At 48.9% G+C, this 14545-nt stretch overlaps 1 protein-coding gene across 1 annotated transcript in view; it reads right to left on the bottom strand.

The window, feature by feature from the left end:
• The window catches only part of STIP1 (stress induced phosphoprotein 1), an 812376-nt gene that overhangs the window by 609809 nt on the left and 188022 nt on the right, over positions 1-14545 (bottom strand). The window contains exon 3 of the mRNA XM_069650819.1: positions 2921-3062. Coding sequence (XP_069506920.1) covers positions 2921-3062 — 142 coding nt within the window. The remainder of the gene's footprint in view (positions 1-2920; positions 3063-14545) is intronic.

Raw genomic sequence — 14545 nt, 5'->3', positions numbered from 1 at the left:
ATGCATTCTAGCAAAACAGTTAAAATGTCCTAGTTGCCTTCCCTGTACAGCACAGTACAATGACCCAAAGACACAAGGACACAAACCGACAACGCACTCCTGCTAAATACTGTAGGCCCTATACCTATTAGTAGGCACACAACACAGTGAGAGGGAAGAAAAGGGAACCAGACATTTTAACACAGGGACATTAGTCAAATACTAACACAAACATCAACACTCCGCACTGATTCTAACAAATGCACACATCCCACGTAATAGTGCTCGAGGAAAATTCTTACCTCGTGAAAGGCCACCAAGAAATCAGGACACATTTTAGAAATTATTCATAGCGAACTTTACTCGCAGGAAAAACAGTTACACAGTTACACAGTCAACACAAGTATTTAATTGCAGAACTTGGAAGTACAATAAAAAAATCCCTGGTAAATACCTACAATTCAATTCTTCGCCTATAACGCCCTGAGGCAATAGTGGCGACAGGGCAAACGCTCTGGGACAGGCAAGTCCCTGAACGTCACATAGTTACTGGTTTACTGTTGTGCACCCATCTTAAGACCCCCCCCCCCCCCCCCCCAACCCCTCGCCCCACCCAGGTGTCCCAAACTTAGGTGGTACTGCATCTTAAATCCTTGTTGCCTCTACTCCGGGCATTCCGATCTGGCTCCATCAAATCTAGCCCTCGCATCTACAGTAGAACCTCATTCTCAGTCACCCCCAGCGTTGCCCCTGCCAGTGCCTCCGATCCTCCCTCCTCCGACCACACCCATACACGACCATGGCACTCAGCAAAATCCCAAGACTGACACACGCATGCACTACCTAGATCCGCGCCCCCTTCACCTTCCCGTGCATCACTACCACTCACCCAGATTCACGGAAACTACCACACACCGCCACTCTCACATATAAGAGCAGCTCTCAAAACACTCCAGAACAAACCTCATCCACCCTACACCACCCACCTTCGCAAACTCACTACCAGAATCGCCCTCCCAGAGCATACCACACGCCATAATGCCACCTATTCTTGCAATCTCCTTCTCGAACCCTTTACAACACATCCGGAATCACACAAACACACCCTACCTCCCACCACACCCCCACCTACTCACTCACCCAAGCTCAGACCTCCTGGAACACACCCTCCAAACCTCAGCCTTCACCTACGCACACTCTTTCCCGAACCCTGTACCACATGCACATAATCACTCGCATACAAATCTGCTTTAGACACACTAGCCCCCCCTCACACACCGACACTTTCAAACCCTCCACTCTCCACACCTCACAAAACCTTGCCACTGCGGAAGCTCGCACTCATGTCCCGCACACCTTCTGACCCCATCGCAACCACCTCCCACCACCACTCCAAACTCACTGACCAGAGGATCTCCCTGGCAAACCTTCAATCGCCCACTGAATACCCACCCCTACCAATCACAGGCGCTGGCTCTCATCCAACCCCCAAACTCTTTACCAGCCGCCCTTAATGAGAACCCGCACAGCCACCCTCCGCCTCTCCCTCCCCCCCCCCACAAAGCGTCCAACTGTCAGTCCAGAGGAGCTCTCTGGTGCTCCCAAAGATAGAGCCACTATGCTAGATCAACCCTTGTGCAGCCTTTCGGAAACGCACCTTGCTCCTCCTTCACCAACACCCTAGCCGCAGCCCGCTCAGCTACAAAGGCAGAGTTCACAAGATTCCCGCCTCCGCTCATCCACCCCCTGTTCCCCAAGACCCTCCTAACACACCCTCCATCACACTCTCGACCTGTCCCACACTCGCCACTTTCACCCCAGAAGAATCAGGAGGCCCGACAGATTACGCCCAACCGACCTGTGTCCGGCACTCCCACCTCCTCCCTCGCCCCGACCACACCCACCTCTGCAAGAACTGCCCACCCACCTACCACCTCCTCCACCTCACTGACCACCCCCAAACAGCCTCACCCGGCAAGCCCCGTCACCAAGTGTGGCGTGTCTTGCCCTTTCTCGAACCATCGCCTATAGCGCCTTGGATGCCGACACCCCCCACCCTCACACACCACCTCAGCACCCAGGCGAACAAAACTCATGGTTAGACGACCCTCTACTCTGCATGCCTCATGCCCTACACCCTTCGACCCACCTCCCCGATGCTAACCCCTCCACCAGTACCGCCTCTGCCCCCTCCTCACAGACAGGCCCCCCCTTTTCTCCTCCCTCAACTGGTTTCCATCCCCCGGGCATCATTCCCCCTCCCCCAATCAACACCTAGCCACACACCTCTGTACTAAATTACGCCAATCCGAACCTCAGATGACAACCAATTCTTTATATACACGGCACTGCTCTAATTTCTCTTAAAATGCACGCTATTACCATTTTCTTATAAAAATGTTTTGGTGACGTTGTCAAACCCTGCAAAAACTGCTCAATTTTGCTTGAAATTTCATAAACTGTCTGGTCAATGTTACTGGCTCAAAATATTCCTTGTGGGAGAGCTCCCAAACCTTTCTACACACTGAAATGTGGACTCCTGTATTACTAATGTTGCTTGTCTGTGTGCATTATTTGGCACAAGTGCCAAGTGTCTTGGGCAGAACAGCTAAACCACTCATGTTTAAATAAAGTCATGCTGATTAGTCCTGTGTTTAAGAATAGCAAATCATTGTTCAGGACTTTAAACAACCACTCATTACAATGGAGGTATCAGTGTTTTGAGGGACAGGGAGGAGTGATGCTTTTGGCACTGGCCAGTGATCAAGGAGCCCCCCCCCCCAAACAAAGACCGAACCCAAATGTTGGCACCAAGAACATGCGAGTGCCACTTCCTTAAAAAGGTAATGTGCTGCACCCTACATAGCAAAATGTTCCGGACAGAACACAAACCATGCCCTGTACCAAAACAATTTGACGTCCTTTAATTTCCCCTCTTTACCTGCCAACCGGACCTCCATGTTCTGCAGCCCTTCCTTTAATTGCTGGTTACTAGGTTCATGTTTAAGACCTTCTTCATAGGTTCGCTTGGCTTCTTCAAAGCGGTTTAGGAACTCCAAAGCTGCTGCCTTTCTAGAGTACCCCTGGAATCAAAAGACCACCAGTCACTGCACGATCACTACAAAACATGGGCGACATGGTACTCCATTGCAACTGTGACCAAAGTGGAAACTGATTCTTAAATGGGGTTATTGTTTTAGGTACTATTGAACAATTGCAATGAGAAATCCAGGCAAAGGCCATTTTCTTTTAGGGTTTAATCATTGGTACAAGTGGCAGTAGAACGACTTTCAATTAGACGATAGTACCATTGCCTTCATACTAATGGGATTTTTTATTTGTATATGGCATCAAAGCACCTTTACAAACAGACCTATATAACTTGAACATATATCATATTCAACAGTACAACGTAGGATCAAATTTAGATCAAACAAGAAATAAAACATCCAAATTACATGGCTATCTAATTCAATAAAAACAGTATATAAAACAACGAAAACACTTCAAAACACAACAGTATACAAGCAATTTTATTCATACAAGTTAGATTAAAATAAGTCATCTTTTCATCTCTGTGTTAAACAAAAGATCTTAAACTAATACTGCAGAATGTGTAACTACATCATTCAATTTCGATAACTAACCACCCCTGATACCACAATCTGGATTGAACAGTTTTATATCCATCTTTTCAAAAATCGCCCAAATCCAAAATGTGGCAATTGTACGAGCAAAACAAAATCCCGCTCAATTTGCCTAGCACATTAATAAGGATCATCACTTAGAGATGGGATACATTACTCACCGTAATCGTATTTCTGATGCTTGTATCTGCTTAGATTCACATGCTGTGCATAGGCCGACATCTAGTGGAAGCTGCGGAGTATTACAGTTTGTTTTTCGAAACTCGAAAATGAGCGCCGACACAGGGCGTGCCAGTAATACTATCCCTAGTGTGACGTCCACTGTACCCAAGATCCCTCACGCATCTAGGATCCTCAGATTGCATTTTTTCCTGACATGAGGTAGCATGAGGAGTAGCGCGAGTACAGATAATCCAAGCAGATAGACAGAAAGGTAAGACTACAAGCAACCATGCGCCTTCTCTCAGAGGGGAGGAAGGGTGGGTCGCATGTGAATCCAAGCAGATACAAGCATCAGAAATACGATTACGGTGAGTAATGTATCCCTTCTGAGGTTTGTGGAATCTGCTTAGATCACATGCTGTGCATAGATTAGCGAGCAGTACCTGAAGGAGGTGGGATGTGAGAAGGGTCATGAGCAAATAAGTGTCTTAGAACCGCTTGTCCCACTTGTGTATCTGCCTTGGAATGGGTGTCAATGCAGTAATGCGGAGTAAAAGTGTGAATAGAGCTCCAAGTAGCTGCTTTGCAAATGGTGTCAAGGGGTACATTTGCAATGAAAGCCAGAGTGGCCCCAATGCCTCTAGTAGAGTGGGCTCTTGGCGTGAAAGGCAGAGTTTTTCAGAGAGTGAGTAACACAGCTGGATACAGTTAATAATCCACTTCGAGATGGCACCTTTAGAGACGCGATCCCCCTCTCTGCCTGTAGCTACGGAGACAAACAGTTGATCTGTTTTCCTTAGCGGTCTGGTTTTATTTACATAGTAGAGGACCGCCCTACGCACATCTAGGGTGTGTAGTTTCACCTCAGCCGAGCTTTGAGGGTCCTGGAAGAAAGCCGGAAGTTCGATGGACTGGTTTACATGGAATTTAGATATAAACTTAGGTGAGAACCTAGGGTGTGTGCGTAAAACCAGTTTGTCTTTATGGACAGTAAAGAAGGGATCCTGCACTGAGAGCCTGAATTTCACTGTCCCTTCTTATAGAAGTAATCGCTACTAACAAGGCTGTTTTATAAGTCAGGTGTTTGAGACTGCTTTTATGCATGGGCTCGAAAGGGGGTCCCATGAGCTTGGCTAGCACCACATTAAGGTCCCACCCTGGTGGTGGGTTTGAAATAGGAGGGTGAAGTCTCTTTACTCCTTCCATGAAGGCTTTAACTACTGGTACTTTCCACCACGAGACCTTGCTATGGGAAGTGGTGTATGCCGACAGGGCTGCCAGGTGTACTTTCAGTGAGTTAAAAACCAATCTTGCATCTAGCAGGTGGAGCATGTAACAATAGTGGAAGGAGTGCAATCAACTGGGTTGATTTGTCTACTCTGGCACCAGATAACGAATCTCTTCCACTTGTCAAAGTAACAGTGCCTTGTGTTTGGTTTCCTAGATTCCATTAGGATGTCCATACACCTCTGTGGCAAATTGAGATGTCCAAACTCTATGACCTCAGGAGCCATGCTGCCAGGTTCATTGTATTGGGTTGCTGGTGCACTGTTTGACCTTGGTGCTGGGACAGTAGGTTGTACCAGGCTTGAAGTTTGATGGGCTCGCACACCGCCATCCTGCGTAGGTGTGGGAACCACGGTTGTCTTGCCAACATGGGAGCAACTAGGACGAGCGTCATCGACTCTCTGTTCATCTTGTTCACCACTTTCCTGATGAGGAGTTGGTGGAAAAGCGTACGCAAACATCCCTGACCAGTTCATCCACAGGGCGTTCCCCTGGGAGTCTGGTTGGGGGAACCTGGATGCAAATCCTGGGCATTGTCTGTTTTCGCTTGTGGCGAATAAGTCTATAGTGGGGAAACCCCACTGAGAGAAGATATCTTCTATGACCTCTCTGTGTAGAACCCATTCGTGTTCCTCTGGGAGGGAGTCTCTGCTCGGAGCATCCGCTAGGGAATTGAGCTCCCCTGGAACATGTGATGACAGGAAGATGTTCCGTCTGAGTGCCCATATCCAGATTTTCTGGGCAAGCTTGGACAGATTTGGCGAACGAGTCCCTCCTTGCTTGTTCAGGTAGAACATGGCTGTTGTGCTGTCCGTACGGATTTGCACTGACAGGTTTAGTAGGTGGGGCTCGAACGCTTGAAGCGCTCTGAATACTGCCAGAAGCTCTAGCAGGTTGATGTGGTTCTTGGTCACTGAGGGAGACCAGAGACCCTGAGCTGTGTGGTGGAGATGGTGAGCTCCCCACCCCGTCAGACATGCATTGGTAGTGACTACTGCCTGTACTTCGGGATCGTAAAATGGTTTCCCCTGTGCGAGATTCTCTCTTGTCCACCAGTGAAGGCTTTGTACTAGTGTTGGCGAAACGACCACTAGATCGTCCCACTGACCACTAGCCTGAGACCACTGTTTCGCCAACCATTCCTGCATGGGACGCAGGCGCGCGTGGGGGACCAGGTAAATACATGACGCCATCATGCCCAGTAAACGCATTGCTTTGCGTACCGTTATTTGGTGACCGGACTGATAATGCAGAATTTGCAGTAGTATATTCCGAATTCTTTCCTCTGAAGGAAAGGTCAACCCCTCTTGAGTATCTAGGATTGCTCCTAGGAACTGTTTGGCAGTTGTAGCTGGCCAACAGGGTGGTGGAGTTTGCAATCCTTGCTTGATAGGCGGACGTTGAGGCTACTTTCCTGCCGAAACCATATAGTTTTTTGCTCTCCTTGTCGGGAGGAGCTTCGGACGATGACAAGGGTGTTCCAGCCCTCTTACAAGTGTTAGTGACAACTAGGGAGTCTGGCTTCAGATGTCCTCTTATATAGAGAGGGTCAGACTGGGCTGCCCTGAAAAGTTTTTCAACCCTGGGATTGACTGCTCTGGTGAGGTTCGGGTTCACCAGGGACGGGTCTATTCTTCGCTGAATGGACTTAAGGATAGGGATGGTCTGGGCAACAGGCCTCCTTTCTCCCACTAACTCCTCTGCAAAGTCCCTCTCCTCCTGGACACCGTGGGTGTCGATATGGAAATGTTCTGCTGCACGTGGGAGAACCTCGTTTAGGAGGGGTTGGTTATCAACAGGGGAGTCGGTAACCGGGGCTTCGTTTTCTACCGGAGAATCTACTCTCTAGGTTTCAGGGTCTTCCTCTTCCTGGTCCTCACCATCCCCATAGTAGCCGTCCCGGTTCTTCTACCATTGTTCCTCACTAAAGGAAGCATCTCCTTGATACAGCGAGTATGGTCTTGAGTATGGTTGTACCTCGAAGGGGTCTGTAGACCTCATCGATGTTTCAAACCGGGGCTTCTTACTCGGGGGGATAGGATTGAGGGTGTCGCCCCTTGTGGATCATACGAAAGGAAATGTTCTGGATTTTTATCGTAAAAATCAGCCAAAGACGACATCCTTGACAGGACCCTATCTGTCTTCACTCGACCATTTTTTGGAACTGGGAATGACTCTCAGCAAGTCTCAGGGATTTATCTTGAGTAGATTTGCTGGTTTTAGACATATCAGCAAACCTGGTTTTGTCTGTCTGTTTAGGGGGAGTGGTGTGTTTCACAGGTGTGGAAGAGTGCAAAGGCTGCTTCTTCTGCTGTTTTCCCCCCTCCCCGTGAGTGGAAAAATGTTTTCCCTGTCCTTTTGTGGCTCCGGAGGTTTTCGACGCCTGGCGTCGAGGATCGGGGGTAGTGTCCCTGTCTTTCGAGCGTGGGGCCTCGCTGATTTTGACTGCAGGCTCCGACTCCTGGAGCGCGGCCTGGGGGTGGAAGTCGTCTTCGTCCTCCGACGATCGAACTTCTGTTAGCCTAGGGAGCGAGGCACTCTTGGCAAGAGTGGATGATTGCCTGGAGTCATGCGGCGATCTCGACCGAGAACGCCCAGTGGACACCGAATCGGACCGTTCTGTTTGTGCCCCTTTCCGAGAACTCGACGTCGTCGAGTCTCGGTTGGACTTCGTGTGTTTAGTGTGTGTGGTGTGTGAAGCGCTTGTGTCGCCGGGGGGTCTTCCCCATAGCCGCCCTGCCGGACGGCCTATCGAGGTCGGGGACTTGCGCTCGGCTGTCTTTCGACGCCGTAATGCCCTCGCCGTCCGAAAGTACGGCGTCGCTGAAGGCGCCCTCCGCGGCCATGGCCGCCTGCCTGGCGTTGTTGGCCCAACGCTTCGTCGAACGGTCCTTAAGTGTCTTCTTTTTAACAGTCCCAGTTCATTTAGATCTTTTTGTTCTATTGAAACAAATTGCAATAGATTCTACACATCTGGCGATTGACACAGGAAATGACTTCATATAAAGAATTCCGGGGAGGAAATTACATTTTGTCCAAAGTTTACCAACATCCTTTAAGTAAACTTTACCGCAAGTGAATTAAGTCCAAATACGTGCAAGATTATTGTGGTCGGGACAGAGAGTGGGAGACCCAAGACTGCCTTCCAAATTCTTCCCTGTAATTTATTCCAAACCTTGGAAAGGTCAAGCAAACAAGTCCAAACCATACAGTATGACGGGTTCTAGATTTAGTGTGTAGAATTCAATTATTGGCAACAGAATTTGGAATACTTCTGAAATATAATTTTCATTTGTGATATTAAATGAACAACTTTCAAGTTTAGAGACTTGCTCCGCAATAGCACTTTAATTACTAAGATTGTATCCCAAGAATCGGATTGCCAAAACCCTTTGGATTCCACACCCATCCTTCTCCCAGTTAAATCTAGTAATTTTCTTTCCATTAGAAAATACCATTATATTCGATTTGGAGGCATTAGTAGTAAGATTATGTCGGGCGGCATATGCAGAGAATAGATTGCATTTCTTTTGAAGACTGCAAGGTGTCCGATCAAAAAGAAGAACAAGTTACTTCTTACTTGGTAACGTTCTTTCGATGGGATGCTCCGACGTATTCCTCATCTTTGATAATTCGTCACCAGCTTGCTGTCCTCGGAAATTTCTCAGTAGAGGGCGCTGCGCGTCGACGTCCGCCAAGTCGATGTCTCTCGACAGCCACCGTATCGGCACTGACGTCACCATGCCCATAAATAGCCACGCGCGTTGTCCGTTGCTCAGTTCCGTTTTGTAGTATAAGATAAGTCATGCCTGAATTGGTTATTGACCTTGAAGGAGCGTAAGCTGCAACCACAAGGGAAGTATTACTGCGGGGATGGATGTGAGGGGCGATGAGGAATACGTCGGAGGAACATCCCATCGAAAGAACGTTACCAGGTAAGAAGTAACTTGTTCTTCGAAGGGATTGTGTCCTCCAACATATTCCTCATCTTTGATAGACTACCATAGCAGTGGCACGTAATTGGAGGTGGGAATAATAATGTCATGTATCCCTTTTAGGAATGAACCGCATGTAATACGGCTTTTCCTAATCTGGTCTCTTGACTAGCGGAGGATTCCAGGTTGTAAAATCTTGTGAATGTATGTGTGGACGACCATTTGGCAGCCGCACATATGTCTCGGACCGGTACCCCTCTTTGGAGGGCCGAAGAGGCTGCGATACCTCTGGTTGAATGAGCCCTAAGATTTTGGGGTGACTCTTTCCCTGCCAGTTTGTAACATTCCACAATGGCCAAAATAATCCACCTGCAAATGGTCTGTTTTATTATGGGTAGTCCCAACTTGTGACCCGAGTATGTAAAAGCTCAGAGCTCGCCTTGAGTCCAGCCTACGTAGCCTTTCTTCCTCTTTCCCTGGATGGGGAGGAGGGTAGAACGAAGTTAAGGTAATTTTCTGAGTAATATGAAATTCAGAAACCACCTTTGGGAGGAAATTAGGCTTCACCTGTAGGACAACTTTGTCCTTATGGAAAATTGTATAGGGGGGTTTACAAGAGAGCTTGTAGCTCGCTCACCCTCCTAGCAGATGTTAGTGCTACCAATAGGACAGTTATGCGTGAGAAATCTCAGCGAACAAGAGTGGAGTGGTTCAAATGGAGTACCCATTAGGAAGTTTAAAACACATTTCAGTCCCATAAGGGAACTTTGAATGGTCTTGGAGGATAAACATTAGTTAATCCCTTGAGAAATTGTATTACTAGAGGTAGTTTGAAATCCGATGGTTCCTCCGGAGTGCGCTTGAAGATTAAAAGGCTATCTCGCAGCGCTTTCACAGTGCCAACTTGAAGGCCTGAGTTTGCCAAGTAGAGTAGAAACGATAACACCGTTGGTGTACCACATGAAAAAGGATCGATATTCCCTTCTCTACACCAGCTGCAAAATTTGTTCCAACGGCAGCGGTATAAAGACTTTGTTGCTGGCCTTCTGGCCGAAAGCAACACCTCCATGACGTCATCAGGGAGGTCCCAATCCTTGTACCTCACCCTTTCAGAAGCCAAGGGTGAAGGTTGAGGGTTCTGATGTCTGGATGGAGAACCTGACCTCCCTTCTGCAAGAGAAGATTCTCTTTGAGTGGAAGACGGATTGGAGGGCAGATGGACATATCTAGAAGGTCCAAGTACCACGTTCTCCTGGCCCAGTCCGGGGCAATTAGGATCATGGTTTTCCGGAATCTTCTCAACCTCCTGATCATTTGAGGAATAACAGGGACTGGTGGAAACGCGTAAAGGAGTGGGAACTCCCAGTCCACTACGAACGAGTCTCCTAGAGCTCCTCTCGGGGTAAATTCCCTTGAACAGAACAGATCGCACTTCCTGTTGGTGCTTGTGGCAAACAGATCCACCTGAGGGGTTCCCCAAAGGGCGAAGATCTCTTTTAGGACTTCCTGCGCTAGCTCCCACTCGTGGGAGACTGCTCTGCCTGCTCAGAGCGTCCGCTGTCAAATTCTTCTCTCTGGCTAGGTGGACTGCCGATAGAGAGATTCCTTCCTGAATTGCCCAAAACCAGAGCAGCATTGCCTCTCTGCACAGTGGCAGTGACCCTACACCTCTTGTTGAGGTAGTGCATGGCCACCGTGTTGTCGGTCATTATCAGGACATTTCTCCCCTGTACCGATGGCAGGAAAGTTTTCAGCGCTAGTCTGATCGCTCTCAGCTCTAATATGTTGATGTGTAGTCTGGACTCTGATGGAGACCAACTACCGCTGATGGTCAAGTCGTTGGCATGGGCTCCCCACCCAGTGAGTGAGGCGTCTGACTACTGTTATCTCCGGCCATGGTTGCCAAAACAGTTCTCCTTTCAGGATGTTCTCTGGATAGGCCCACCATTGAAGGTCGTGGGCTACCTTGTCCGGAATCCGGAGGAGATCTGTCATTCTCCATGAGAATTGCGACCACTGAGTTCTCAGTGCCCACTGAAGAGATCTCATTCTCAGGCGAGCCTCTGGCACAAGGAAGATGCAGGATGCCATGAGGCCTAGCAACCTCAAAAAGTCGAAGGCTGGGAGACGTTGGGCATTTTGGAACTTGTTGACCATCTGCAGAATATCTTGAGCCCTCACCTGTGGTGGCAAGGCTTTTCCCAGGGAAGTGTGATGGTATCATCTGTGACTTCTTAAAATTGAGTGAGAAGCCCAGTTTGTGAAGGAAGTGGCAGACAATCTAGCTGGATCTGAGCTTGTTCCGAAGATACAGCCCTGATCAGCCAATCGTCCAGGTAGGGGTAGACGTGGATCCCTTCCCTCGTTAGACTCGCAGCCACTACCGACATTAGCTTGGTGAAGAACCTCGGACCGGAGGTCAGCCCAAATGGCAGAACTCGAAATTGATAGTGAGAGTCGCCAATTGCGAACCTCAGGTATTTCCTGTGTTTGAGATGGATTGGCACATGGAAATAAGCATCCTGAAAGTCCAGAGATACCAGCCAGTCCTGGAGCTGGAGGGCCTGAAGGAGCTGAGAGAGAGTAACCATCTTAAACTTGTCCTTCCTGAGGAACTTGTTCAAGCCTCGTAAGTCCAGGATGGGTCTCAGTCCTCTGTCCTCCTTTGGTATGAGAAAGTAGGGGGTACCAGCCCTTGTTCCTGTCCGCTACATGTACCGGTTCTATGGCACCTTTCCATAGCAGGTCCATAATTTCCTGTAAGAGGAGCGGATCTGGAACTTTTAGAGAGCTGTGCCCCGGTGGATGACTGAGGGATGTGTAGAAAGGGTAGGCAGTAACCCTGGGCAACTGTCTCCAATGCCCAAGCATCTGACGTTATAGCCCGCCATTCCGTCAGATGGTGAGTTAACCTGCCCTCTACAGTTGTGTGCGAAGGCCTCAGAGTGGTTTGGGGGCGGCTGATGCCGAGGGTAAAGAGGCACCTGCCGCGGCTTTAGTAGTTTGGACCCGTCCACCTCGGGTGGATCTCCTTTGGCCTCTTTGAGCCGGCTGTCCTCTGCCTTTCCCGAATGCGGAATAATAGCGAAAGGACTTTCCTCTTCCAGAGGTTCCTGAGGGGCGAAAAGGAGTTTGCCGGATTGCAGCTCCTAACGATTTTGCCGCTGCTTTAGATGTCTGCAACTTTTCCAGACTGTTATCAGCCTTTTTACCGAATAAAGAAGAGCCGTCAAAGGGCATATTCAAAAGTATGGCCTGGACATCTGGAGCAAAGCCAGACTTTCGAAACCACGCATGCCTGCGGATTGTCGTACTTGCCGCCATGGCCCTGCTAATACGGTCAGCGGAATCAATGCCAGTTTGAAGTGACTCACACATGGCATCTTTGCCATCTTTAATAATGTTAAGGAAGGCTTCTCTTTCCTCTCCTTCGGTCAACCGCTGATGAAGCACACTCCCACAGTGTGTGACTGAACCTGGCGAGCGTACAGGTGGCATTGATGGACTTCAACGCCTTACTACAAGCAGAAAAGACTTTTTGCCATAGAATCGTAGCTCTTGTCATCTCTATCCTGTGGGACAGTAGGGTAAGCGGACCTGCTGCTTGATGAAGTTGCCGCTTGAACCACCAGGCTCTCTTGAGTCAGGTGTTTTGATAAGTATTCAGGGTCAGCCGCAGCTACCCTATACTTGGCTGACAATCTTTTATTGACTGCAGGGATAACTTCAGGAGTTTCCCAATTAGATGAAATCTTTCTTTGGAAGGCTGCATGGAAGGGGACCACAGGATCCTCCTGTGGACCTTTGTCTAATATGTCTGTCAGGTCATCCTGTTGAAAAACAGGTGAAGGCGCAGACCAACCCATAAATTCAATAATCCTTGCCATCAGGGTTCTATAGGGTGTTTCGGCATGTTCCCCTGGGTCTGGTTTAACAAATTCCACTTCTGGAGAAGTGTCCAGCCCACTTGCCTCATGTAATGACTCCTGTAGGTCTTTCAACATTCTTTCCTCAGAGGTGAAATCCTCTGAAAAAGGTAGTGTGGTCCTCTGCAACCCGAAGGTTTCCTGGTCAGAATCCTCCCCTTCTTCATAGATTGAAGATAATCCGGGGTACTCTGGCTCCTTCTGCCTTAGAAATGGGTTTTACACCATTTGAGGTCAAACTCGTCATCATTGGGCGAGAAAACAATGTCGTCGACGCCGATGTGACAGGCTTCGAAGGCGCCGAGAACGGCGTCGATAAAACTGGAAGAGGCCTCGAAGAACTCGAGAGGATTGGGATCCTACTCGAGGATGCCGCCGACGGTCTCGGCGTCATGCCGGAGGCTCTTGGTATTACCGTTGGCTGTGAAGTAGCCGTGGTTTTCCTCTTTCGTCGATGTCGACGATGGCGTTGTCGATCGACCGATGCGTCGAAGAACCCTTCGACAACGACATTGATGGTGCCGATCCATGCGTCGAAGGGATCTTCGACCAAGGCGTCGAAGACGGTGCCTTCTTACCCAATGGCCCGTGGCGCTCTCGGGTGGAATCTTTCGCTGGGTGCAGCGACTCGCGGCGTTTCGATTTTTTGGGTTTTTCACCCGGAGTATCACCCTCAGCTGTCTTTGAGGGGGTCGAGGCCGCTTTCTCAAAGACGCTGAGCATTTTCTTCCTGAATTCCTCCCACTCAGCCTGAGAGCTATGTTTTGTGGGGCAGGAGACCCTTTCTGGGGAATGAAACAGAAGATGACGAGGAAGGGGATCTTCGACGTCTCTTCTTTGAGTGTCTCGATCTCGACGAATGGTGGGCGCTACTTCGAGATCTAGAATAGGAACGCTTTCGACGGCGTGGAGACGAATGCCTCGACTCAGCCGAAAAAACTTTCGAGGAGGTTTTGACTGATTTACCTCTCGAGCTTCCCTTTGCGCTCCTTCAAGGCTTTCGCCGTCATGGACATGCAGTCCTCACACTCCGAACAATGGTGCTCGGCTCCCAAGCACCACAAGCAGATCCTGTGTGGATCCGTTATCGACATTTTTTTACCGCAGTCTCGTCATTTTTTGAAGCCGGATCGCGGTGTTGTCGGTTCCGAAGAAGCCATCGAGAACAAGTTGGTATATTCAAGTAAATGTAGAGGGTTTATCTGACTGAACTGAGCAACGATATTCCGAGGCCCCACAAAGCGCGGAAAAACGGAACTGAGCAACAGACGCCGCGCGTGGCTATTTATGGGCATGGTGACGTCGGCGCCGATACGGTGGCTGTCGAGGGACATCGACGCGCAGCGCCCTCTACTGAAAAAAAATTTCCGAGGCCAGCAAGCTGGAGCCGAATTATCAAAGATAAGGAATACGTCGGAGGACACAATCCCTTCGAATAATATTGTCTGGAAAAGCAAGCCAATTTATTCTAGCCTCTCCCAGCTTGGCAGGAAATGTATCAAGATTATCCCAGATTTTATCTACATCACAAATGTATAGATTAAACAATATGGCTGCAAACTGACATCACCGTTTTACTCCCAATTTCAGTACAGAGAGGGTCGATGAT

Source organism: Ambystoma mexicanum, chromosome 3p (genome assembly GCF_040938575.1).
Source record: "Ambystoma mexicanum isolate Mex_15411 chromosome 3p, UKY_AmexF1_1, whole genome shotgun sequence".
Lineage (NCBI taxonomy): Eukaryota > Metazoa > Chordata > Amphibia > Caudata > Ambystomatidae > Ambystoma > Ambystoma mexicanum.
Note: the sequence above shows the minus strand (reverse complement) of the source record. Positions and strands in the feature narration are given on the sequence as shown.